This window comes from Colletotrichum spaethianum, assembly GCF_022836535.1.
Source record: "Colletotrichum spaethianum MAFF 239500 DNA, contig10, whole genome shotgun sequence".
Taxonomy (NCBI): domain Eukaryota; kingdom Fungi; phylum Ascomycota; class Sordariomycetes; order Glomerellales; family Glomerellaceae; genus Colletotrichum; species Colletotrichum spaethianum.
The window spans coordinates 643,089-666,238 of record NW_026054780.1 but is presented as its reverse complement, the minus strand read 5'-3'; the positions used below and the strand labels follow the sequence as shown (position 1 = coordinate 666,238).

Below are 23,150 nucleotides of genomic sequence, written 5' to 3'. Positions count from 1 at the left end.
AGTAATTTTGTACAAGTAGTGTAATGACAAAGCCGGCAAAAGGGCGGTTGGGCCGGCCGGCGACACAATTCACGTTTTTACGGCCGATCAGAGAGAGAGAGCATTTCATGAAGATGGACATATAATAATATCTTGGTATTCAATGGTCGATGCCATCTATGCGGCTCACGCACAAGTTCTATCTCTCATCTCGGAGGAAGGACTTCCAGCGCTGGGTGCCATGCGGATACAGGTCGTAAGAAAAACAAAGAAAAGGTAGAACAGATGGGAAATCGTACACGTGCTCTCAAAATGCCCCCCCAATACGCCATACCCGTTCTATCTAGGTATCCCTCGGCCGCGATAATCAAATCCCAAATAACACACGGAGCGATTGGCTCGTTACAGTATACAACTGTATGCTTTTGCTGGGCCAAGGTGCTCCCACTCTCTCACAGACATATCGTTATAACAAAAACAAAAAATAAGATGCAGAAGCCCCAATTGCGAGCTTATGCCTCAGTGATGTTGCGTGCCAGGGCACCACCAGCCTGGATGTCGCCCAGACCGGTCTTGAAGCCGCTGGCGGAGGCGGCGACCTGGGCCTTGGGGGCGTACCCCGACTTGGCGCCGCCACTGCTGAGGACCTCCTCGCGGGTGACGTTGAGCTTGTCGGCGGACAGACCCATCGACTGGAGGAAGTGGACCGTCTCGGTCCACTCCTTGTTCTTGCGGGCCTCGTTCCAGCCGAGCTCCTCAGCCATAACGTCAATGACGCGGGGCAAGGCGCGGAGGGCAGACTCGGCATCCAGGAAGGCGAGACGGGTGCGGCGGGAGATCAGGTCGGTAGCGGTCAAGGCGGCCTCGGCGCGGACACCGTGACGGATCTCGCCAACGACAAAGGGGAAGTTGGGGATGATGCGCTCGGAAGAGACAGCGGCGACGGACCAGGCGCGGTCGCCGTAGTTGTGGGCCAGGTGGTTCGCGACATCAACGTCGAGGGAGAACTGCGAAATGAGGTGGCTGGGCAGGTGCTTGGAGAAACCGTGGGCACCGACAAGGGGAATGTTGGTGGTGATGCACTTGCCGGTGGTGGTGAAGGCGGGGAGACCGGCACCGGAGATATCAGGGAGCGTGACGGGCTTGGGCTGGAGCTTGAAGGTCGTGATGGCCTCGTCGACGGCGTCCTCGGCCATCTGGCGGTAGGTGGTCCACTTGCCGCCGGCGCAGGTAAGCAGGCCGGAGTCGGAGACGGTAACGAGGTGGGAGCGGACGAGAGATTCGGTGTTCTTGGCGTTGGGGTCCTTGACCAAGGGGCGGATTCCTGAATAGGCTGTTAGTTTTCCGTACAGTCGGTGCGTTGTAGGAACATGCAATGACTTACCAGACCAGGCAGCAAGAACATCAGAGCGGGTTAGGGCGGATTCGGGGGTGATGAGCTTGTTGACCTCCTTGAGAATGAACTTGATATCGTCCTCGCGGGCGATGGGCTCACGCTCGACGGGGGCAGCATTGTCCGTGGTTCCAGCCAGAGTGTATCCTTGCCAAGGCAGCACGAAGATGACACGACCGTCCGAGGTAGCAGCGTCAAGCAGACCGATTCCGTTGGGGCAGATGTCACCAGGCAGCATGATGTGGGCGCCCGAGGCAGGGGCAACAATGGGCTTGCGTTCGGGGTTGTCCATGCGCTCAATGGCGTCAGCGAAGGGGCCGGTCGCGTTGATGACACCCTTGGCGCGGACGGTGAAGGCGTCGCCGCCGGGAGTCATGACATCGCGGACCTTGACGCCGGTGATCTTGCCGTTAGAGTTCTTTTCCAGAGAGGTGACTTCGACGTGGTTGACGACGGTTGCGCCGTAGAGCGCAGCGGTCAGAGCGAGGGAGACGTTCATGCGGGAGTCGTTGTGCTGGCCGTCGTAGTAGACCAGAGCACCAACCATGTTGTCGCGGCGCAGCTTGGGGAAGGCCTCGAGGGCCTTGTTCGTGGAGACGTAGTAGGAGCTCTCGAGACCCTGGGAACCGGCGAGGAGATCGTAGGCCTTGGTGCCGGCCCAGAAGTAGGGGGTCTGCCACCACTTCTGGATGGGCAGGAGAATAGGCAGGGACGAGGACAGGTGCGGGGCGACGTTGAGGAAGGTCTTGCGCTCGTGGAGAGCCTCCATGACGAGCTCGAGCTGGGAGTAGTCAAGGTTCCAGACGGCCTTCTCGAGGTAGCGGACACCGCCGTGGACGAGCTTGGTGCTCTTGGACGAGGTGCCGGCGGAGAAGTCGTCGCGCTCGACAAGAGCGACCTTCAGGCCGCGGGTGACGGCATCGAGAGCAATACCGGTACCGGTAGCACCACCACCAATGACGAGCAGGTCGTACTCCTGAGCATCAGAGTTGTGAGCGCGCAGGTCGGCCAGCTGAGAGGCGCGATCCTTGGTGGAGGGGAACGAGGGCGGCACGATCTTGCCCTGGTTGTCGCGCTTCAGCTCCACAAGCGGCTTGTCGAAGCTGTGAGCCCCGCGACCGCTGAGGAAAGTCGAGTAGGCGACGACACCACCAGTGGCGGCGGCGGCGGCGATGGCGACGGGCCTTCTCAGGCTCGAGAAACGGGACGCCATGCTGTGGACGGGTCTCTCGTCTTTACTCGGGGAGGTTTAGGCCGAGTCCAAAGAGGACGAGTATGACGTTGTGTGGTAGGGAGATCGGCAGTCCCTGGCGTGGAGTGGGATAGCTGTAGCTACTCTTCTCTCTCAATGTTGGTTTGGTTGGAGGGCTCACAGGTTATGATCCTGGAAAGCAGAGGAAGGGGAAGTAGGGGGAAGAGGAAATAAAAATGAAAAGCAGAAAAGAGGAAGCTCAATGCTTAAGAGGGTCCGAGGTGAGGATGGTGATCGGCAGATGTCAGATTCCGCTGGGAACGAGAGAAAAAAAAGCAGGTAGGCGGGTAGCTCCCCCGGGCTGGGCCGCCTCGCTCACAAAGTGTGCGCTTCGATTCGTGGAATGACACCCCGAGCTCGAGCAGGAATGGCCCCGTTCGGCGAGATCAGAATCTTCCGTTAGGCTGGGCTGGGCGGACTGGAGGCACAGTACGTATGACAGGGTATATGGAATCGGGCGAGGGCGAGATACTATGGAGAGAAGAAGGGAAGAAAGGGACCTAAGAACCGGAGAGGCTAAAAGTAGATCGGGAAGGGGGGGGGGGGAGGAGGTACGGAGATACCTGGGTTTGGGTCGACAACCACGGACGGTCATGGAGATCGGAGACGACGGTACATACTCCGAGGACCATGCTACGGGAGAGAAGAAAGTGCTCGCTCTGGCCGGTAGCGACGCCATCGCATTGGATCTTACCCCCACGTGGTCGCAGGCGCGTCCGTGGTATGCCGACCAACCTAGTATCAAGTCGCCCTGCTTTGGCCATGCCAATTAGGTTGGTACCACCATGCCGTTTGCAATCTGATGCGCCACGGCATTGCTTTGCTTTGCATTACCAGACACTCGACCGCCCGCGCAGCTCATCCTCCAGGTCCGGGATGGCCCAAGCTGTGTGTCGCCCGCCCACGGCGCTGCAGTGACGGGTCGCTGGCCGACATGGTGCAGCATCGCGATCAAGTCAAGTCAAGTCAGGTCAGGGTCTGACATCATGGACTTGAAGGAAAACATGGCACCGAGCTCAGTCCGAGCTAGCTGGTAGCGCAATTGCGCAGTCCAGTCAGTGGATGAGCGAGCGAGATAGAGTCAGGAAGAGGCAACGGGGACCCGCTTCGCGTTCGTCATGTTGGTAACAGCGCAGGACCCGGTATGGAGAAATGATTGGGGAAATGGCCCAATGTCGAGGGGCCCCGGGGCGAGCTGGTCGCGGGAGAGGGTCGTCGGTGCCATCGGTGCCATCCCATCCGTGTGGTGTTTCCAGTCAGAGCCTCAAGTGCCACCAGGGGTTCTCTATGCAAGTCGGTGCTGGGAGACCGAGACAGTGACAGTCTCGGGTTCGAGTCGGTGTTTGTGAGACTTGTACCCCTGTCTCGGTGGCTTCGGTCGTCATCACCGAACATTGAAGAAAATTGGAGAAGGGGTCCTCCCAAAAAAGAATTGGAGACGGCGGTTCGCAGTAGAAGGAAGAATGGCTGGCGCACTAGCCTGGGTGGGCGTCCCCATTGGCTCCCCCTTCTGATTCCCGCTCTCTGGACCTACCATCTCTTTCCGCTGCCACGACGTTCGCGGCCCCTTCTTTCCCCTCTTTTCAGCTAACCCCCGAATGCTCATCACGCACTTTACACACATACGCACACACACACACACACTGCGGAGGAGTCGGCCTCGCTCTGCCTCGGTGTTCTGGCTCCGTGACCATAGCCAGCTTGCAAAGCACCGCTCAGCACCGCTGATGGATGGCACTCTGCACCCTGCAGAATCAGCACCAGAGCACCGCTGCCCGCCGGATCTCGAGACACGCATGATGCACGCACGCATGCAGCGCACCCGGCAACACCACCAGCATCACGCACGGAACGGAGGCAGAACATCGAGAGCAATCGGCCCGGCGAATGGCCCGCGTCTGAAAATCTCCTCCTGGGCTCCTCCCAAGTATCCATCGTGGCATGTTTGCCCACCCAGCGCCACGCCACTTTGGCACTAACTGTCCTTCTCCTTCGCCTGCCTCACACGTCGGCCCTTTCACCGGGGTCTGATTAACCTGGGGCTCGCCTCACTTTCCACGTTGAGGCCCGATGTGAGGCTTATCCAAGGGGTTTGAAGGGGTTTGAAGTGCTCTCAAGGGGACGTCTGGTTCATCTTAAGAAGCGGATGCCTTCCTCTCCCCAATGCGGACCGTTTTTGGCTCCCGCGACGGATGGCCAGGCCACCAGACGCCAGGCTCTTCTCGAACGAACTGTTGGGTGTGCATACGACCCAAGCACCGTCGTCCCAAGGCCGTGCCGTGCCTTCGAGAAGCCTTCCCCCCCAAATACCTACTACGACCAGCACACACCACCCACCCGCTACGACAGATGCTAGGCTCGACATGCCACCTCCCGCCAAGCCGTTCCAGTCAAGGAAACCTGCCTACAGCCTGCCGACTCTTCCCTCCTGACCCAGCTATTACCGCGCCCTCTGGCATTTCCCTCAGTGCCCACTCGACGGCCGACGTCCGAACTCGAACACTTCGAGTCACTGTACCTTCGCCATGTACCTCGACCTGATCTGGTACGTGTACGTACAGAATACCGGGCCCGGCTCGGGACTCAAACCCCTCTGAGAATGCAACTGTGGTAGGGACACCGTTGTCGTACCCGCACCGCATCCGCCCTACAGGCACACACCCGCCGTCCGCCGCTCGTCGTCGCCGCCACCACAATCCTCACTGCACATCTCACGGCCATGGTCACGCGCCGCAGAGCCACGCCGAACATCCCGCGCTGCCCTTGCAACTCGCGTGCGAAATGTGGGAGGGGGGAAGAGAAGGTGGCACACGGAGGTGGGAACACTGAGGTGGGAACACTGCAAATCTGCCCCTCGACTCCCTTTTCCCTGCAGACGGTCACGATGCAGTCATTGTTTTCCAGCATGGCAGCACTGGTTCCCTGTCTATTCGATTATCCAACGCCAGTCCCTGCACCTAGAAGGCCTCGCCAAACCGCTCGAAATACCCGTCGTTCCCCGTCGGTAGTCAGCCAACCCGGTGTTTGACGGGCTCGATGATTAGCTCCAGCTCGTTTCGAACCTCGCACACTACAGCTGCGCCCCACGGCATGTTCGTTCTCTAACAAAGTGTTAATCTTAGCACGATCGCATTATTGTCCCCAAAGTCAATCCACATGCGCTTCCGAACCTTCCACCCAATCCGAAGTATCCATCCCGGGTCCTAGGGTGCAGCTTGACTGCAACCCTTGTTGCATGTTTCTCTGGTCCTTACGGAAAACTAAGCCCAACCTTATCTGGCAAAGCGCAACGTTCGTCGGCTCCGGAATAAGGGCCAATAATCGAGGTCGACTGTCCGATGAGAGGTTGGGCGAAACCCTGGCTCGTTGGACTGTCATTGATCCATCATTGTCGCTTGAAAGTCACTGTACGCGATGTCGACAACCCAAGTCACCTCGACTAACACGCAGCAATCGTGGGCAACTCTCTACTCCGCCACGATCCATCTTAACCTTTTGCAACATAAAGGTCATGTTCGTTATCCGCTTCCGGGCTTTCCAAAGAATGGTCATCTGAGGTTATCGTACGCGGCGTTTCGACCTTTGCATCATTTCCCGTCGCCACTCCGTCCAATCCACCCACTCCTACCTTGGCATGGCCAGAAGTTCAGGCGACGGGAGATTATCCTCAACTTTGCTCATCTTCTCACGCTAGAGCTTACAAGTCGCAGACTGTCAAATTGCCGCAAAGCTTGACAACTCCCCAAGCCCACCCGAAGTCACCTCAATGCATGCGTTTCCTGCGTAGGCGGAAACAGAAGAGGTATCGATGAATGGGCAGTGCGGCCAACCGCGCATTGAAAGTCTAGGTGTGTGCGATGGCTAAGCAGCCAAAGCCAGCATGGCAAAGCTTCATTTCCGCGTCTCTCGTACCCATCGTACGCTCTTGTATGCCGTTTGTTTCCAACTCGAGCATTGACGATAGCATTGGGGAGACCAGGTTGATCAAGGTACGGTTGTAAACGGTGAAGAGCCACCGGGGAATGGCCCTCATGCTGGGGACCTGGACTGGGGGCTTTCGGCCTCATTGCTACGATGTTACCGAATCCACCAAACTATTGGATTCTAGCCGTTCCCAAAACGAATGTGCAAATCACTAACCTGGCCTCTTTGGGGCCGCTCACTGGTATTCTGGCCTCTCAGGATTCAGAGAACCCCAGCTCCTATAGCTGCAAGTCCAGACTGTCATTGATTGCGTGCAAGCTGCGCTTTGCGAGTTCCTTGCAGTCTGGCGTTCTGGAAAGCGATTCCGGCGGCGTGGGTGCATGCGGCCGGCCCCCATAATTTCCTTGGTCTCTATGGCAAAAATCGCCGACACGACGGAAGAATTCCCAAGCCAACAGGCCTGGCCCGCACCTCGGGCGTCGTGACAATCTTCCAGCGAAGTGGCTTTTTTCCCAAGGGGTCTCAAGGGTCCTCACGAACATACTAATTGTTGGCAGCGCGCCTCTTTTGTAAGTTCATTTCGCAACGTAGAAGCAGTTCTTGTTCTTGACGGCTCTCTTCCGTCTCATCACTCGTATAGTCATCGAACAACTTTTTGAACTTGAACATTGTGTGATTCGTCGCCAAAGATTACAGCTACGAATAGGACAAGTTGAAATTGTCTCTCCCAAGGAAGAAGGGGAGAGGGTGAAATAACCAAAGACCGCTAATCCCGCCCATATCGGCCATACCAGCACCCAGCACCAGCAGCAAACAACCCATTGCGCAGCAAAGTCGCTTCGACCCAGCAGACAAGCAAGCACTCTTAACAGGACTTGACCAACTCAAGCAGCGACGCAAAACGACCGCAAAAAGAAAAAAGACCAAACCGGATTGCGCCTCGATCGCTTTTTTCCAGGATGTTGTTTACCGTAAGGGGCAGGCTTCTTCCCGTTTTTGTTTCATTTCTTTTTTCTTTCTTCAGTTTGGTTGTCGATCAGACCTAACCGCGCTCGCTCGTTCTCGCGCGACCGAAAAGACTCTCATATCTTTCCCAAAATTTCCGAGTCGGTCGCCCGTCCCTCTTCTTACAAAACCCTTGGTATCATCCATCAGTTTCTGATTTCTCTTCACTCATGAGTACCGACAAGGTCGGGTCCCATGATTTCATTGTCATCATTCATGATAACGAGGATGTTGTCTCACGCACAAACACACACACACACACACATCAGAACACATAACAGTCATCATCCCTTTACACCTTGTCCAAGCGGTTCTTGTAGGTGTTGGACCAGACGTCTCGGCGGGGCCGGAAGAGGCGAGTGAGGCCAAAGTAGGGCGTGTTGATCGGGCTCTCGCCCGTGTACATGAAGGCGTCGTACAGGAAGCCGCCAAAGAGGGTTCCGAAGAAGGGAGCCACCATGGGGATCTATCAACCATTGCGTTAGTCACGGGACTCAGCAAAGGTGTCGCCACACACACGACGACCGACGCAACCGCCCCATCCGAAAAAGGGCCGAGGCAGGAAAGGATTCTGCTTACCCAGAAATAGTACCCACCCGCGGACCACACCCCAGGTCCGTATCCGAGAATGTACGAAACCAGGCGGGGGCCAAAGTCACGCGCCAGGTTGATGGCGTAGCCAGTCTCCCAACCCCAGCAGGCACCGATGCCGAAGATGAGGAAGAAGAGGGCCAGGGGCATGAATGGCCCGGCGGCTCCGTTGGCAGGGTCGGCGAGCGCGAAGATGACGAACTGGAGGATGCTCGACGCGATGATTTCGGAGAAGAACATGCCCGTCCGGGTCATGAACTCGGCCGGGTACGTGCAGAAGATGCCGGCCGTCGAGTTGGGGCCCGAGACGGTGCGGATGCCAACGCCGCCCTCGAATGCGTCAATGGCCTTGATGTAGTTGCCGTACACGATGAAGGCCGCCGCCATGGCGCCCAGGAGCTGGCCGATGAAGTAGATGGGGAACTTGCGCCACGGATGGCCGCGGTACACGCAGTTGGCAAGTGTCACTGCCGGGTTGAGATGTCCGCCGGATTTCTTGCTGCAGTAGACGCCGAGCATGACACCCAGTCTGAGGTCGAGAGTTAGCCCATCTAATCCTCTCATGCCACACTACGCCATACGATGAAGTCACGTATGAGACGGTTAGGGAATTCCACTTACCCCCAACCCCAAGAGATACTCTGGTAGTCACCCTTTGTGCTGTTACTCAGGACGACCTGCGCAACGACACCGTCACCAAAGAGGATCATGACCAAGGTTCCAAAGAACTCGGAAAAGCCGTCCTGGAGGTTCTCGCGGATGCGCGACCAGGCGAGCTGCTCCTCCTCGTGGTGAGGAGGGAGCATGCTGCCAACGGCGTGCTCCTCGTGGGTTTCCTCGCCTCCCATGTCGTTCTTAAAGGTCGGGATATGCTGTTTGCCGACGGACGACGACTCTGACACCGATTCCGCTGTGTGGACAGTGATGACCATTAGAACCGAACCAACAATTTGAGATGGCAGACACCGAGAGGGGTGAGGGGGAGAGAGAGAGGCAAAGGCAGAGGCGAGATGGAAAGATGAGAAGTGATGAAAGAGAGAGGGAAGGAAGCAGAACGCGGGGTGGTGATGGAAGGATGGGATGAAAGGGACGGGCGAAGGTCTGGCCAAAATATCATCCCACGTCCAACCCATGGGGAAGAAGCATCTTCTTATGGTCCCCACGGGCTCATGGTGTTCCCATGGGGCTGGACACCGCTGCAACCGATCCGCCGGGTTTGGGTCTACTTCTTGGGGAAAGACGAGGAGGGAGACATGGGCCAAGATTGAGGGGGTGAGGTTCGCACAACGGGGGGCGAGGGGACAAGGGGAAGGGGGCGGTACCAAGGTATCGCGACTGCAAGGGAAATCTTTTTTTGACGCTTACCCATTCTTGATCACTTTTTATTTGCTTGTGTGTGTGAGAGAGCTTGTGGTTTGGGTACGTGGACCCCTCTTGGACCGACTCAAGACAGAGTTCCCCGGGGATTCCACGGCGTGTGGTGGTGCCCTGGGATGATTTGGGATGCTCAACAACCGAGACGAGGGGGGCAGAGATGGAGATGGAGATTGGTTATCTCTCTCCTGATTCCGGATTCCTGGAATGACCGACAACTCGGGTTGGGACGGGGGCCAGAGGCAAGCGTCTCGGTGATACGAAGCTCGCGAATATTCCAAAACGGGCCTCGTGTACGGGTCTCGCGGAGAGATGGAGATGCAGATGGCGCGCACGAGATGAGGACAGGATGGGATGAGGGGAAAGTCGAACGATGTGGGCGGGAGAGATGGAAAGTCGCTCAGTGTGCGTGTGTGTGAGAGAGAGTGAGAGAGAGAGGGTAGAGGAGGAAGAAGGGCACGAGGGTGGGACAAGGGGGATATGATGCAGTTCGGTGGCTCACACCGAAGATGAGGTTGGACAACGGCCGAAACGAACGAGATATGCTGCGGCGCTGCGGTATTGCTGCTGCCGGACGGCGGCCGAGGCTTTGAAGGAATTCTGGACCTTGCTCTCTTCCTTCCCCCCGCTTATTCAAACCCCCTTCCTATCTTTGGTCCGGGGTTCGCCAAGGTACAATGGGCGTGCGCGTGCGTGGGTGCCGAACTGTCCACGGGCAGACAAGACCGGAGGCGCGCAAGGTTGCGCAAAGTAGAGGTACAGCGACGACGAAGCAACTCCACCCGCACCACTAATAGCAGTAGGCTTCACTTCCCGGCACGGATGCAGGGTGCTTGTGTGTGCGTGTGTGCGACTGCAACTCTCTTGCCGTTTCCCTCTTGCTTCGCATGCAAAGGATGTGGTTCTTCGAGGTAAGCTTCTGGGGCAGTTCCCACGTGTGGAGAGGGGTATGATGGGTCCTGGAGCCTAGGGAAAGGTGAAAGCGGAGCAGGACCAGACGAAGACGCGCGTGAGAGGGCAATGCCGGCGGATAGAGAGAAAAAAAGTATGGGGACCTTTGTGTCGAAGGAGGCTGGAGTTCCTGGACTTGAGGTAAGTTTTCGGTGCGTCTTCCGTGAAGTGGAGGGCCCCAGTTTGAATCCTTCTAGTGGTCGATTTCGTACAGATGCTGATTAGGCATGGCCAAGGAGTTTTTCGTTATGCAACTCAATTCTTTTTCGGGAAATCCGTTCAGTCAGCTCTTCCCAAGGGTCACCCCATCATGAAGGCGAGGAGAAAAAGAGTTGACTATACTGCGCAAGGTCTCATGACACCCTTTCGAGCTCGAGGGCATGCAGTCAAGCAGTGGTGCAGCAACGCGTCTCTTGTGTTTCCTTCCCCATTTAAAGCCGAAGTGCGACGTTGAACCTGGACTGATCAGATCGGAAGATTGCCTCTTCCATGATGCATCCCTGCACCATCTGGGGCCGGGCGATGGCGCCAAGGGGTCCATTGAGGTGGAGCCCCAAATCTGACAGTGATGGAGCGGCGAGCCACACCACGCCCGAATCACCGCGGCCAACGTCATACACACGAGGGTACGTCTATCATTGGTGGTTGTGGGAAGAGACGAGAGGACGGACTGCTCCCCGTCATGTTGAAACCATTCCCAAAAAAAACTTTTGCCTTCTTTCGGCCAAGGCTTGGAGCCTCTGCCAATGACGTGAAGCTTTCCACAATAGAAAGTAGGCAGACCCCAAGCAGGGAAAAAGCACAAGAGACGGAACAGTCCGACTCAGGATGCCCGCCTACACACGGGCGTTCTCCCGAGCCTTGGTCCTCCTTGAAGAGGATGCAGTCCGCGGTCACGCAGTACAGGCAAGGCAACCCCGTTTCGTCAAGTTTGCGGCCGTGATCCCTGGTTTGCATTGCGATGGAACTTTCGCCTCTTTCCCCGCAGTTGGTTGCTCGAAACTGGACAAATGAGACGAGAGGTGAGCGGGCGAGTGCAACGTAGCGGAGGGGAAACAAAGGTGGCAGGTCAGCGACATGTGGACTGGTTTGCCGGCCTTGGCCGGTTTTGTATACTTAGAGATGAGGGGTGGGAGAAGTCTTCTCTCGGAGCGCATGCAGACTGGCATGGCGGGTCGGCATGTGGTTGGTTTGCGACTCTGCTGTATACATGTTTCGGCATGTCATTCCAAGACAATGTTGGTTCGTCCGTCCATTGCTTCTAGCGTGGGTGTTGGGGACTATGTGTCGGGTTTGGAATTGGTGTCGCTGGTTGGTCGGTTGTCAACGGCGCCGAATCGCACTTCTGCCGTCCAGCCCAGCCGGCTTACAGACACAGCTGGACAGATGGAAGAGGATGCTCGTTCTCGTTCCAGTTTCGATGCGCCCCCTCGTGTGCGCAAATAGCAGCCGCAGCAACTGCAGCAGCAGAGCCCAGAAAAAGCGCGGCAAACCAGCGGCGCAGGCCCTCCACACACGTACGCACACATGCGGAGGCGACCGGTGCATCCTTCTGCTCTTGGAGCTCGAATCTAACCCGGGCGGGCAAGGCCACCAGTCCATCTCCTTTTTCGTGACAAGTTGTTTGCGTTAGTAGCGTTATTAGTGACCCAAGTCGACCCCGCTTTCTTCGACGAGCCTCGGGCCACCGGGGCCCTCTCAGCTTCTCGCAGGATAAAGACCGGCATACGGCCGGACCCACCGTGCCTCCGTGGAGTTCGCCGACGCAGACCGAAACTCGTGCAGTCGCAGTGCAACTGGAAATGACATCAATCTCATCACGAGGGGATCCGGCCCCCGTCCGCCCCCGTATCCCTCCACTTTTGCTCGCTGACCACGGCCGACATTGCTCGTCAATGTCGAGCCATGACCGACGTAACTCGGTGCATCCACCCCGAACCGACCCTTTGATGTAAGCGTCCCCTTCGTTCCGGCTTCTCGCGTCGAAGGATTCGCTTGCCTGTTGGATTTCTTCAATTTCCTCGTGGGCACATGTCAAAGTAACCCACCCCGTTCGACCCGTTCGCATTCCCCCAGTGGGGATGATCCTGCGTCTGGGGCCCCCGTTGACAGACCAGCGGGTTTGTACCAACGCCCAGCTCCTTGGTGCTCATCTCGTGACATCTCCACACGATCTGGGGATGGGGTAGAGGAGATGCATGGGAATGAGGGGTAGCTTTCGAGAAAGCTGTTGTTCCCCGTGGAGGGAGCTAACCCGACAAGCCGCGTGCGCTCTCTTGTTGGAGACGCAGGACCGAGACTGGAGCTGAGTTTCCCGCCTGCGTGGCACCTACAAATATTTTGTCAGCCCGTTGAAACTTTAGTCTTCATCGTGTGTCCCTCTTACTCTTCTCTCTTCATCCCGTTCCGCAAAGATACCCAACTTCGTCCCTTCTCCTCCTTCGCGTCGCGCCCGCCGCCGCCGTCTTTGAATGCTCTCGTCTCTTCTTCCCGGCCGATTCAAACAAGACTCCCACAACATGTCTCCCACTTCCGTGAACGGGGGCGCTGGCTCCAACATCTCCTTCGTCGGTGCCATTGACCAGGGCACCACGAGTACCCGTTTCCTCATCTTCAACCCGCGCGGCGAAGTCATTGCGACTCACCAGCTTGAGTTCAAGCAGATCTACCCCAACCCGGGGTAAGTTGCGCACGCCCGCGCTAACTCAATTGGCTCGTTGGAGCTGCGCCGTGAATCAGAAAGCTAATGCGATCGCGACAGCTGGCATGAGCACGATCCCGAGGAGCTTGTTTCCTCGGTCGAGAAGTGCATTGACGGCGCTGTCCAAGCCTTCGAGACCCAGGGCCACTCCCGCGACCAGATCAAGGCTGTCGGTATCACCAACCAGAGAGAGACCACCGTCCTTTGGGACAGAACCACCGGCAAGGCCCTGTACAACGCCATCGTCTGGACCGATACCCGTACCAAGGACCTCGTCCGCCGCCTGAAGCAACGCCTCGGTGCCAGCGAGCTCACCCAGCGATGCGGTCTCCCTCTTTCCACATACCCCTCCGTGGGCAAGCTTCTTTGGCTGCTTGAGAATGTCCCGAGGTCAAGGATGCTTACGAGCGCGGAGTCCTGGCTTTCGGCACCATCGACACATGGTTGGTGTACAAGCTCAACGGCGGCATTGCCCGCGACGTCTACGTCTCGGATCCCTCCAACGCTGCCCGTACCATGTTCATGAACATTCACACTCTTCAGTACGACGAGGACCTCATTGACTGGTTCAGAATTGACCCCAAGAAGGTCAAGCTTGCCAAGATCGTCCGCTCCTCGGACCCCGAGGCCTACGGTTCTCTGCACAACACACTGTTGAGCGGCACAAAGATCACGGGCTGCTTGGGTGACCAGTCTGCTGCTCTGGTCGGACAGAAGGGTTTCACTGCCGGTCTCGCGAAGAACACCTATGGCACCGGTTGCTTCCTGCTCTACAACATCGGCCCTAAGCCCGTCATCTCCTCCCACGGTCTGTTGACGACGGTCGCCTTCGACTTTGGCCCTGGCAAGACCATGTACGCCCTCGAGGGTAGCATTGCCGTTGCCGGTTCTAGTGTCAAGTTCCTCGTCGACAACTTTGGGTTCATTGAGTCGTCCTCCAAGCTCGGCGCGCTCGCCGAGACCGTCGAGGACAACGGCGGATGCACCTTCGTCACTGCTTTCAGCGGTCTCTTCGCCCCGTATTGGATCGACGATGCCCGCGGTACCATCTTCGGCATCACTGCCTACACGCAGCGTGGTCACATTGCCCGCGCCACTCTCGAAGCCACTTGCTTCCAGACCAAGGCCATTCTGGACTCTATGGAGAAGGACAGCGGTGCGGCTCTGACCGAGCTTGCCGTCGACGGTGGCATGTGCAACTCCGATCTCGTCATGCAGGTAAGAACAGGAAAACACCCCCCGGCCGGACCATATCCGAATCTCGGGCGAAGATAACAAGCTAACCCATGTCACAGACCCAGTCCGACATCATTGGCATCCCTGTCAACCGCCCAGGCATGCGCGAAACCACGGCTCTTGGCGCGGCCATCGCGGCAGGCTTTGCTGTGGGCGTGTGGAAGAGCTTCGACGAATTGAAGGACGTCAACCTCGAGGGCCGCACCATCTTCAAGCCCGCCATCTCCGACGAGGAGGCTTCCGAGCGTTTCGGCCGTTGGGAAAAGGCCGTCCAGATGAGCAAGGGCTGGTCGAGCTAAGAGGTTTCCTCTGTTGCTGTGCTTTTTCACGTTCTGATGTCTTGTTCTTTTTCTTTCTTTCTTTCTTTCTTATTCGATATACCACATTCTGCTGTTTGGGAGGTCGAATCACGATGGCGTGCGCGCATGGACTTTTTGGCGCCACTTGGAGAGAAAAATCCGTTCTGTATCATAGGCAGTACGACGATATGACGCATTTTACCTCTGTCGAAATCCGCCTTTGTGTGTGTGCCCGGAAGCTGCTTCACCTTGCCCCGACCCTTGGTGCAATCTTCGCAAGACTGCCAAGTGGACAGTTTCAGGGAAGCCCGCAGTTGCATCTCCGTCTCGATGCCACTCCACGTGCGTATGTTCCTTGCAATCCGGATGATCGGAGGGTAAATCGTCTCCACGTCTCCATCCGTCCCGTTCAGACTGAGTCGCGAACACAACCACTACGGACTGCAAATGACTTCATCGGATAAGCTGAGCATGTCGTGCGGCCTTGTTCCGAACAAGACCCTCCAAGACAGAGCGTAGTGAAACGCCAACCACTTGATAGCTGGCGAATGGATCTAGGGCCTGCGGGAGAAGACATTATCGAAGCCACTGCCGTGCCCCCCACAGTTTGACGGTTGCGCCGCCCCATGGATGATCCTCGCGGGAGTAGGCTCAACAGGGGGGGGGAACGGCGAGGAGCGGGGAAGGGTTCGGAGTGGCCGGGGGTGCGGCATTCTTTGCCAAACAGAGGCTTGTCGGTTGCAAACTTGGAGACAAGATGAGGGGAAGAGAGGCGGCGCGGTTCCTGCATGTCGTGCTGTAGTCTTCTTGTAACCGCACCGTTACCTAGTCCGTTGTGGTGTCCATTTGTGCAAGTCTGGTGACAGACGGCTTCGGAGGTGGCTCTTCTTCTCGTAATCACCCCCCAAGGCGCCCCAAGGGTTCATCGTTGGACGCAACGATGTCCCCTCATCCGACCCGTCCGTCCCATACTTGCAGGCGGATGTGCTTGTGTGAGGGTTTTCCGGAAACCGGGAGTTTTGGGGCGCAAGTGGTTGGTGCGCAACGACGGCGCGTGGGGGAGTCTTTATTCGTGTAATTCCGTCGTCTTCCGTAGCTGTGTAGCGCACGCAGGCAGCCTGGCAGAAGTTGGCAGCAGTTGAGTAGTTATGTTGCTGCGCAAAGATGACCCAACTCTTACTGTGGACGAGAGTGGGCCGATAACTGGATCCTTCTTTTTTCCTTCGCATCCTTACAGCGCTTTTGTGTGTCGGGTGAAAACCCCGAGGCGTCCCGCGGCTCTCAGTCAGACTCAGACACACCAGTGTTTGCTGACAAAGTCGCTCATCGTGGTCTTGGCTCGCCGAACTTTTTCCACTTGGTCGACCAGCATTTTCGCCTCTCGCTGAAGATTCGGTGCTTGTTTCCCACTCTCCACTGTTCGACTTGCAGGCTGCACTCTGCAGCTTTGAGCACACAAGACGACACCGACTGACTGACACGAACACGTTGGCTGTCAGGCGCTCTGCTGGATTCGGCTGTCCACGTTTGACCCCCTTCCGCGACGCAGCCAACCACCGCGGACAAGGCCGGATATGACCCATGCGCCTCCAGGTGCTGCGGCGCATTCCTTTTCTGCAGCATCCTGGACCTAACCGGCTGAGGCAACTCACTGTTCTGCCGTCTGCTACTTGCTGCTGCTGCTGCACGTCCGCCTACTAGTGAAATGACCATTTTCTGACATCAAACTCGGCAAGGCTCCTCAAGGCTCCATCCAGAAGGGTCCTGATAAGAGCAACACCATCGCGGTCCGTCAAGTAAAAAGGGGAAATGTGGAGTTCCCACGACAATGGGACAAACATGCTAGACACGAATGCACGTCCGCAACAAATGGCCGAGGAGGAAGCGAACTCGGTGTTCAGCCACGACGAGGGCTCGAGTGGTGATGACACGACCAACAACGGCTCGGCCGGCGCACCGAGGAAGCGCAAGAGGGAGAAGCACCAAAAGACATCGTACGTTGCTTGCCGTTGATACTGTGACCCCCGAACTGAGATGAACGGACTTTGGCTGACCGAACTCCAGATGCGAGCTGTGCAAGGCGAGAAAGGTGAAGTGTGATCGTGCAGAGCCTGCATGCTCATGGTGTGCCCGACACAACCGAACCTGCGTCTATCTGGAAAGACAGAAACCGGGAAGTCGCATTGGGTTCAGTCTCGAACTCGAAGCCAAAGTCAACAGGCTCGATGCTCTTCTGCAGGCTCTTGGCCGTCGTGTAGAGGAGCACATCTCCAATGACCACGTCGCTACTGCGCCAGCTCTCTCGCCAGCCATCAGCAACCAGGCGCCCTCCCAACCCGAGGGGTTGCATCAGGATGTGAATGGCGTCAGCCCAGCCCCTGGCCTTCCTAGATCAGCACCTACGTTGAATGGCAGAACACCAGCCTACTCGAGCCCCTTCTGGCAGGGTGGCGATGCACAGGAAGCCCTTCAGAATGGTGATCGAACCTCCGTACAGGCCCTCCTGAACCTCTCGGCAAGCGAATCTTTTAACCAAGCAGGCGCATCACCCAGTGTTGCCGGGCCTCGTAAAGATGCATCCTCTGTTCAGACCGTGTCGGAGTTCCCACCACACGACATGCTCTATACGCTTGTCGACCTGTACTTCAAACATTGTAACACCTGGTGTCCTATTCTGGACCGCAAGACGACTTTCGGTGCCTTCTTTGGCTCGACATCTCTCAACGAAGCCGACCGGGTCCTGTTGCACGCGATTGTTGCAACAACCCTGAGGTTTCTGAAAGACACGCGACTGTCGCCCGAGATGCGGTCTCACTACCACGCGGTATCGAAACACCGGGTGCAGATATACGCGATGGAGAACGTCAGCATTGCGGCGCTGAGGGCCTTGGTCATCCTCTGCCTGGATGAGTTGGGAACCTCCAATGGACCCCGTGGCTGGAATATGCTTGCGCTCCTCGCGCAGAATGTGAGGCAGCTGGAACTCTGCGAAGAAAGCAGCGTGTACCTCACGGCCGAAGCGGAGGAAACACCACATACCGGTTCGATCCGTAGGGTTACGACGGGACGACCTGAATCTTGGATCGAAGATGAGGGCCGCCGGCGACTTTGCTGGATGGTGTACCTCCTCGATCGGTACGCAACGATTGCAACGACGACATTCGATTTCATGCTCGATGATAACAAGATGAAGCGCGGTCTGCCGTGTTCGTACGACCTGTTTTCCCGCAACGTTCCCGTCGAAACGAGGTCATGGAGCCCGTCGTCCGACCAGACTGGTAGCCCAGCCATAAACAAACCCGAAAACCTCGGCAGTTTCTCATATCATTGCGAGATCCTGCGAATCCTCAGCAAGGTCCACGACTTTCTCAAGACACCCATCAATGTAACATCGTCAGCCGAGATGGCTGTTTGGCGCAACACATACAGATCATTGGACGGCGCGCTCGACAGTTGGCTGCAAAGCCTGCCGAGCGAATACAGCAGAATATCGGCTCTGTGTCACTCCGATCCAGCAAGCCGCGTCGCCAACTGGTTTATGCTGCATAGCGCCTATGTCACGTCGGTCGTACGCCTGCATTCCTCTGCTGCGTACCCTACCGTAAGATCGCACATCTTCGTCCCATCGCACTATGCAATGCAAAGATGCTTGTCTGCTGTGCAAAGTCTGGGTGACATTGCGCAAGATGTGTTTGAGGCAAACGGTCTTGATCTTTTGGGCCCTCCTTTTGCATTTTCCCTGTGGGTAGCCGCAAGACTGCTACTCATCCACGCCGCAACTGTTGGTTGTCCTGTTGATCCAAAGATTGACTTCTTTATCGAAACCCTGCGTCATGTTGGGCAGTACTGGGAGGTAGCGAATAACTACGCCAAGATCCTCGCTCGAGTCGTACAACGCGGCCGTCAAGGCGACATGAGCTTCACCGCCATGAGAAAGCGAGTAACCCGAGTCCCCCGCCTGCTCCTGTCCCCTGCTAACAGTGTGTCTTCCAGGAGCGCCTACGATTTAGTCACGTTGACATCCTCCACGCGACGGTCCGGACTGGAGCCGACATCAACTCAAGTAACGTCTTTGAGCGAACTGGACAATATTGACGTTTTTGACTTTTTCAATTACCCCAAAATGCTGGAGCCGACAAGGGCGGCCAACGGCCAAACGAACCTGCTGCAGTCGCAGGCCATGAGCGGGTTGGGCGGCGATTCCATGAGGACTACAGGGCTGCCAGATCCAGAGTCGGATTGGCTTGGCTTCAACACTCCCTTCAACTGAGGCCGTGATGGCGTGGTTTGTTTTCCATTATTTCTTTGAGGGGCCGATGTCTCCAATTTTAGACACAAAAAACACACCGAAAGCGAAGCTGGCGCTAGGAGGGACTTGATGGATATTGTTACGGCGTTCGTGGGGCGTTGTACCTCATTGATGGATCTCGTGTGGCTTCGCGATACAGCCGCAAGGAAAGCCACGAGAACCGCCCAATTGAAATTGCTGATCCCCGCACAAGCTGACGAACGACGCTCCACTGTGACTGGCTGAGCCACTTATGAACGTCCGTGTCCGATGACGTTGAAACGCTCTTCTTGGTCCCCTCCATCACCTTCAACTCCAACTGTTCTCGCAACTTTGACGGACGTATCGGTTCGTGTGCTCAACCTAGACGACTTTTGTGAGATTTTACCTGTACATCTTTTGAACAATCATGGCGCCAAACCAAGGACTCGTGCACCTCAAGGAGTACGATATCAAGGACAGCAATGTCGAGCTCATCGGCACAGACATCGACCACCAGGTGAAGTACAAGTCCGCGGCCACTGAGCCAGCTTGGAATGAAGGCGGGGTCGGCCAATCGGCGGGACTGCACGTCTGGCGCATCGAGGATTTTGAGGTTAAGCCGTGGCCGAAGGAGAAGTACGGGCAGTTCATGGACGGTGACAGCTATATCGTGCTCCACTCGTACAAGGTCGGCAGCAAGGAGGACGCCGAAAAGCTAGGCCACGACATCTTCTTCTGGCTCGGTGCCCACACTTCGCAGGACGAGGCCGGCACCGCTGCGTACAAAACAGTGGAGCTCGACGAGTTCCTGCATGGTGCTGCGACGCAGCATCGCGAGCTGCAGTCGGCGCCGTCCGACGAGTTCCTAGAGCTGTTTCCTCGTATCTCAATCCGCTCGGGAGGCGTCAAATCCGGATTCCGTCATGTTGAGGACGAGGAGCCCAAGGAGGAGATCCTTACTCTGCTGCGCATCTTCAAGAACCCGTCTGTGGGCGCCAACGGAGTCGTGGTGCACGAAGTCGAGCCGACGTGGCAGAGCTTGGACGAGAGCGATGTGTTCGTCCTAGACACGGGCGACAAGATCTGGCAATGGCAGGGCAAGAGCTGCAGCCCGATGGAGAAGGCCAAGGCAGCGCAGGTGGTTAACGACATGACACTGGCCAAGCACATTGACGTCGAGGTTCTGGCGCAGGAAGAGTCGAGGTCCCGCGTCATCGTGACTCTTCTTGGGGCAGCGACGATACGCCTCAGTCCGGGTTTCAATGCCCCAGGCCTGTCCGGTCAGCGTCCAAGGCGCATGCGGGCGAGAGACCCCAGAAGCTCTTCCGACTCAGCGATGCCTCGGGCGAGCTCAGATTCGACATCGTCAAGGATGGCAGCAAGGCGGCTCTTGCGGACTTTGACGGGCAGGATGTCTTCTTGTTGGATGATGCGGGCCGGGCCGTCTGGGTATGGGAAGGACAGGGTGCCAGCAGGGGAGAGAAGGCGAACTGGCTCAGAGTTGCGCAGGCGTATATCCGCCAGCTGCAGGGAGGATCTGAGGCTGAAGAGGCCTATCTCACGCCGCTGGCCAAGGTGACGCAGGGTAATGAGAACCGGGCATTCTTGAAGGCTGTGCAAGTGTAAGGTGAAGGAGGTTTTTAGATGGCGGCAATGTCAGGCACTATCTGTAATCAGTTTGAGTCCACATGCTCGTGGCCGATGCTGTGCTGGAAACAGTTCTTCGCCGAAGAAATTGTGCTGGTCTCTCCGAGTCGATGGTCCAGATGTGACGCTTATACGTGAGGGCACAGATGTCGTGTAACTACAGGCTTTGATATGTACAGGCTCACGTTGAGCGAACGTTGGTAAGCGACAGAAGACGTAAAAATGCTCAGGAGGGGACTTGTGATAGTCGGGCCCAAATCCTCATTCGTCATGTTCATGGCAGAGAGACAGCGTAATGGTCATTTTGTGGCTGGGAGCAAAGAACCGGCAGAGGAAGTCGTGCTCCACCGCGCCTTCTTTCTGAGCATGACATGTGCTTGCCTACCTTACCTTAACTCAGGTGGAAAGAGGCAGGGGTGAGACCGGTCACCAGCGGCGGCAGGATCTCCCGACCAATGGTGCTTAGGGAGCCACACCAAACCAAGCAATCCTTCGGACAAGGACCGCCTCCGAAGTAATGGCCTAGCCCCAGCTCGACATTCTTCCTCATCCAAAAGCCATGCTTACAGCTCTGGGAGCAACCGGCAGTCATTGTGGCGTACGCCGCCTACTCGCATTACGCAGAGATGATAGTCCTCACAGCTAGCGTGAAGCCCATGTCAATGAAAAGAACATGGACTTTGGGCCTGGGAGATACGAGATGAATCTAGGTAAAGCAGCCAACATATCACCACGTGGATAGGTGCAAAGGCGTAGAAATAGAACCAGTGTGAGAATCAAGTATGATACATGTTGAGGCGAGTTACTGTTGTCATACGATAGCTCTCTTGGTGCTGAAAAGTCAACCTCGAAACACCTGCAGCCCCGGACGCAATGCCGCAAAACGGGCAAGCCAACAGAAGGCCTAGCCAATTCTTGATGTAGTCAAGGGCGGTTGCTTGCGTGTGATTCGGCTGCTACTGTCGACTACATGCGAGGCACTGCTCCCAATGTTGCCAGGGTTCTCGTTAGCTTCATCAAGATGGTGCGACTTGCATTGCACCCCGCCGTAAGCACATCATGACGGTAAACAGGGGTGCCAAGGCTGTTGGTAGTATATGCAAAGTCTGAACAGAGCTGGCCTATCGAGGCTTCGATGCAAACATCGGTTTGGAGCAAGTCAGCACCATGTTTGTGATTGTTCCATCTGGTAGTGGTGCATCTCCAGGTGCTGATCGTGGATCGTTCCGAGTCTGTTGGACCCTTGAATCATCTGGCTTACTCTTCTTTATGGGACTCATGAGAGAATGAGAGATTTCAGCTTGAGGCAAGATTGAGATGAAATGGCATTTTGCCGAGACTGCAGGATCCGGAGCCGGTAGAAACCCGGGTGCCGGATTTTGACCGGAGCTCGAGAGCCGGCTGGGTCAACCCGAGAAGCTTTTCGATCCAGACAGGAAACACGCATCGTGAAGCCGTGATTCTCATACCGCATATGAGATTAGCGCAGCAATCTTTCAAAACAGCGGCCTTCAAAATGAGCTGAACTTGACTTCAAGCTTCTCCTCACACGCCCTCGGCGTTGAGAATAATACACCGTTTTTCCGCCCGATTCCTTTGATGGTTGAAGTACGGGCAAGTGATCCTGGATACTGCAGCAGGCTGTCTCGACGAGATCCGACCAACTGTGGTCGGGCGAAGTGGGGAAGAACGAGTAGAGATTGGTTGGAAACCTGGCCTGCTCTTGCGCCGATAAGGACACCCAAAAAGGTGCAAGAATCATATGGCGTCCTGACCCATGTCTTCTTCGATTTCGCCTCGATGAGAACGGGCGTTGGCGATGTCGACGTGGTCCAATCGATGGACTCACGAGGTGTCGGTGAAAGCAAGTGGCGCCTCTGCCTCATGCAGAAGTGACGCGATGTGAGGCCTCCCCGCCTCACTTTCCCGCTTCACTTTCGCGTCGGGATCCGCCTTGTGAGGCCTCATGAGGCCTCATTCTGCCTGGTGTTTAGGCATCAATGGTTCGCCAAAGCCTGACAAGGCGTCCGACTTGCCTTGTCTTGACAAAATGGTTCGCACCTGGCCTGCTTGTGTCCGGGCATGGATGCAGCACAGCTGTGACCAGTTGTTCCCAGCTGCCATCAGTGGCACTGTTGATCGAGAACTGTGCTGCTCTTCGATGCCAAGAATGATGGATTCTTCAGGGAGCGGAAGAGAATGTCGAGTGGGATTTCTGGTTAATGGTGTTGGTACAGGAAAGAGGCATATACGATTCGGGAAGACAGGATAGAGTTATCCGTCGGATGAGTCCGGGCCCGCTCAAGACAACGGGGTTTGAGGGTAATGAAAGCCATCTTTGACGAGTGAAGATAACTTGGGTGAGGATAGATATTAAAGAGTTCGTTGCTCGTCGGGGAAGCCGAGAGAATGAGGAAGGAAGAAGAAGTGATGCCCCTTGAAAGGTGGTGGGATCGTGGTCTTTTAAGATCTGTCTTAGCAGGATTCGAGCCTTTTTAGAAAGAGTTACGCTGCACTGCCCTGCAGTA

General features: G+C 56.5%; 4 protein-coding genes and 1 non-coding gene across 5 annotated transcripts; 2 read left to right on the top strand and 3 right to left on the bottom strand.

The window, feature by feature from the left end:
* Positions 1–491: 491 nt before the first annotated feature.
* On the bottom strand, positions 492–2,585 carry ColSpa_04732 (glycerol-3-phosphate dehydrogenase, mitochondrial; the record flags this gene model as incomplete). Its single annotated transcript, XM_049270944.1, has 2 exons — positions 492–1,303; positions 1,364–2,585. 2 exons carry the CDS (start codon positions 2,583–2,585, stop codon positions 492–494), a joined length of 2,034 nt encoding a protein of 677 aa, XP_049126901.1.
* Positions 2,586–3,217: 632 nt separating this feature from the next.
* On the top strand, positions 3,218–3,397 carry ColSpa_04731 (uncharacterized protein; the record flags this gene model as incomplete). Its single annotated transcript, XM_049270943.1, has 1 exon — positions 3,218–3,397. The coding sequence occupies one exon, from the start codon at positions 3,218–3,220 to the stop codon at positions 3,395–3,397; it is 180 nt and encodes a 59-aa protein (XP_049126900.1).
* A 4,448-nt stretch (positions 3,398–7,845) lies between these two features.
* Positions 7,846–9,076, bottom strand: ColSpa_04730 (glycerol uptake/efflux facilitator protein; the record flags this gene model as incomplete). Its single annotated transcript, XM_049270942.1, has 3 exons — positions 7,846–8,019; positions 8,133–8,673; positions 8,766–9,076. The coding sequence occupies 3 exons, from the start codon at positions 9,074–9,076 to the stop codon at positions 7,846–7,848; spliced, it is 1,026 nt and encodes a 341-aa protein (XP_049126899.1).
* Positions 9,077–15,994: 6,918 nt separating this feature from the next.
* On the bottom strand, positions 15,995–16,110 carry ColSpa_rRNA_017. The gene has a single exon (XR_007414248.1). It is a non-coding gene; the product is annotated as a 5S ribosomal RNA (ribosomal RNA).
* A 464-nt stretch (positions 16,111–16,574) lies between these two features.
* Positions 16,575–18,975, top strand: ColSpa_04729 (putative transcriptional regulatory protein; the record flags this gene model as incomplete). Its single annotated transcript, XM_049270941.1, has 2 exons — positions 16,575–16,699; positions 16,770–18,975. The coding sequence occupies 2 exons, from the start codon at positions 16,575–16,577 to the stop codon at positions 18,973–18,975; spliced, it is 2,331 nt and encodes a 776-aa protein (XP_049126898.1).
* Positions 18,976–23,150: the final 4,175 nt, after the last annotated feature.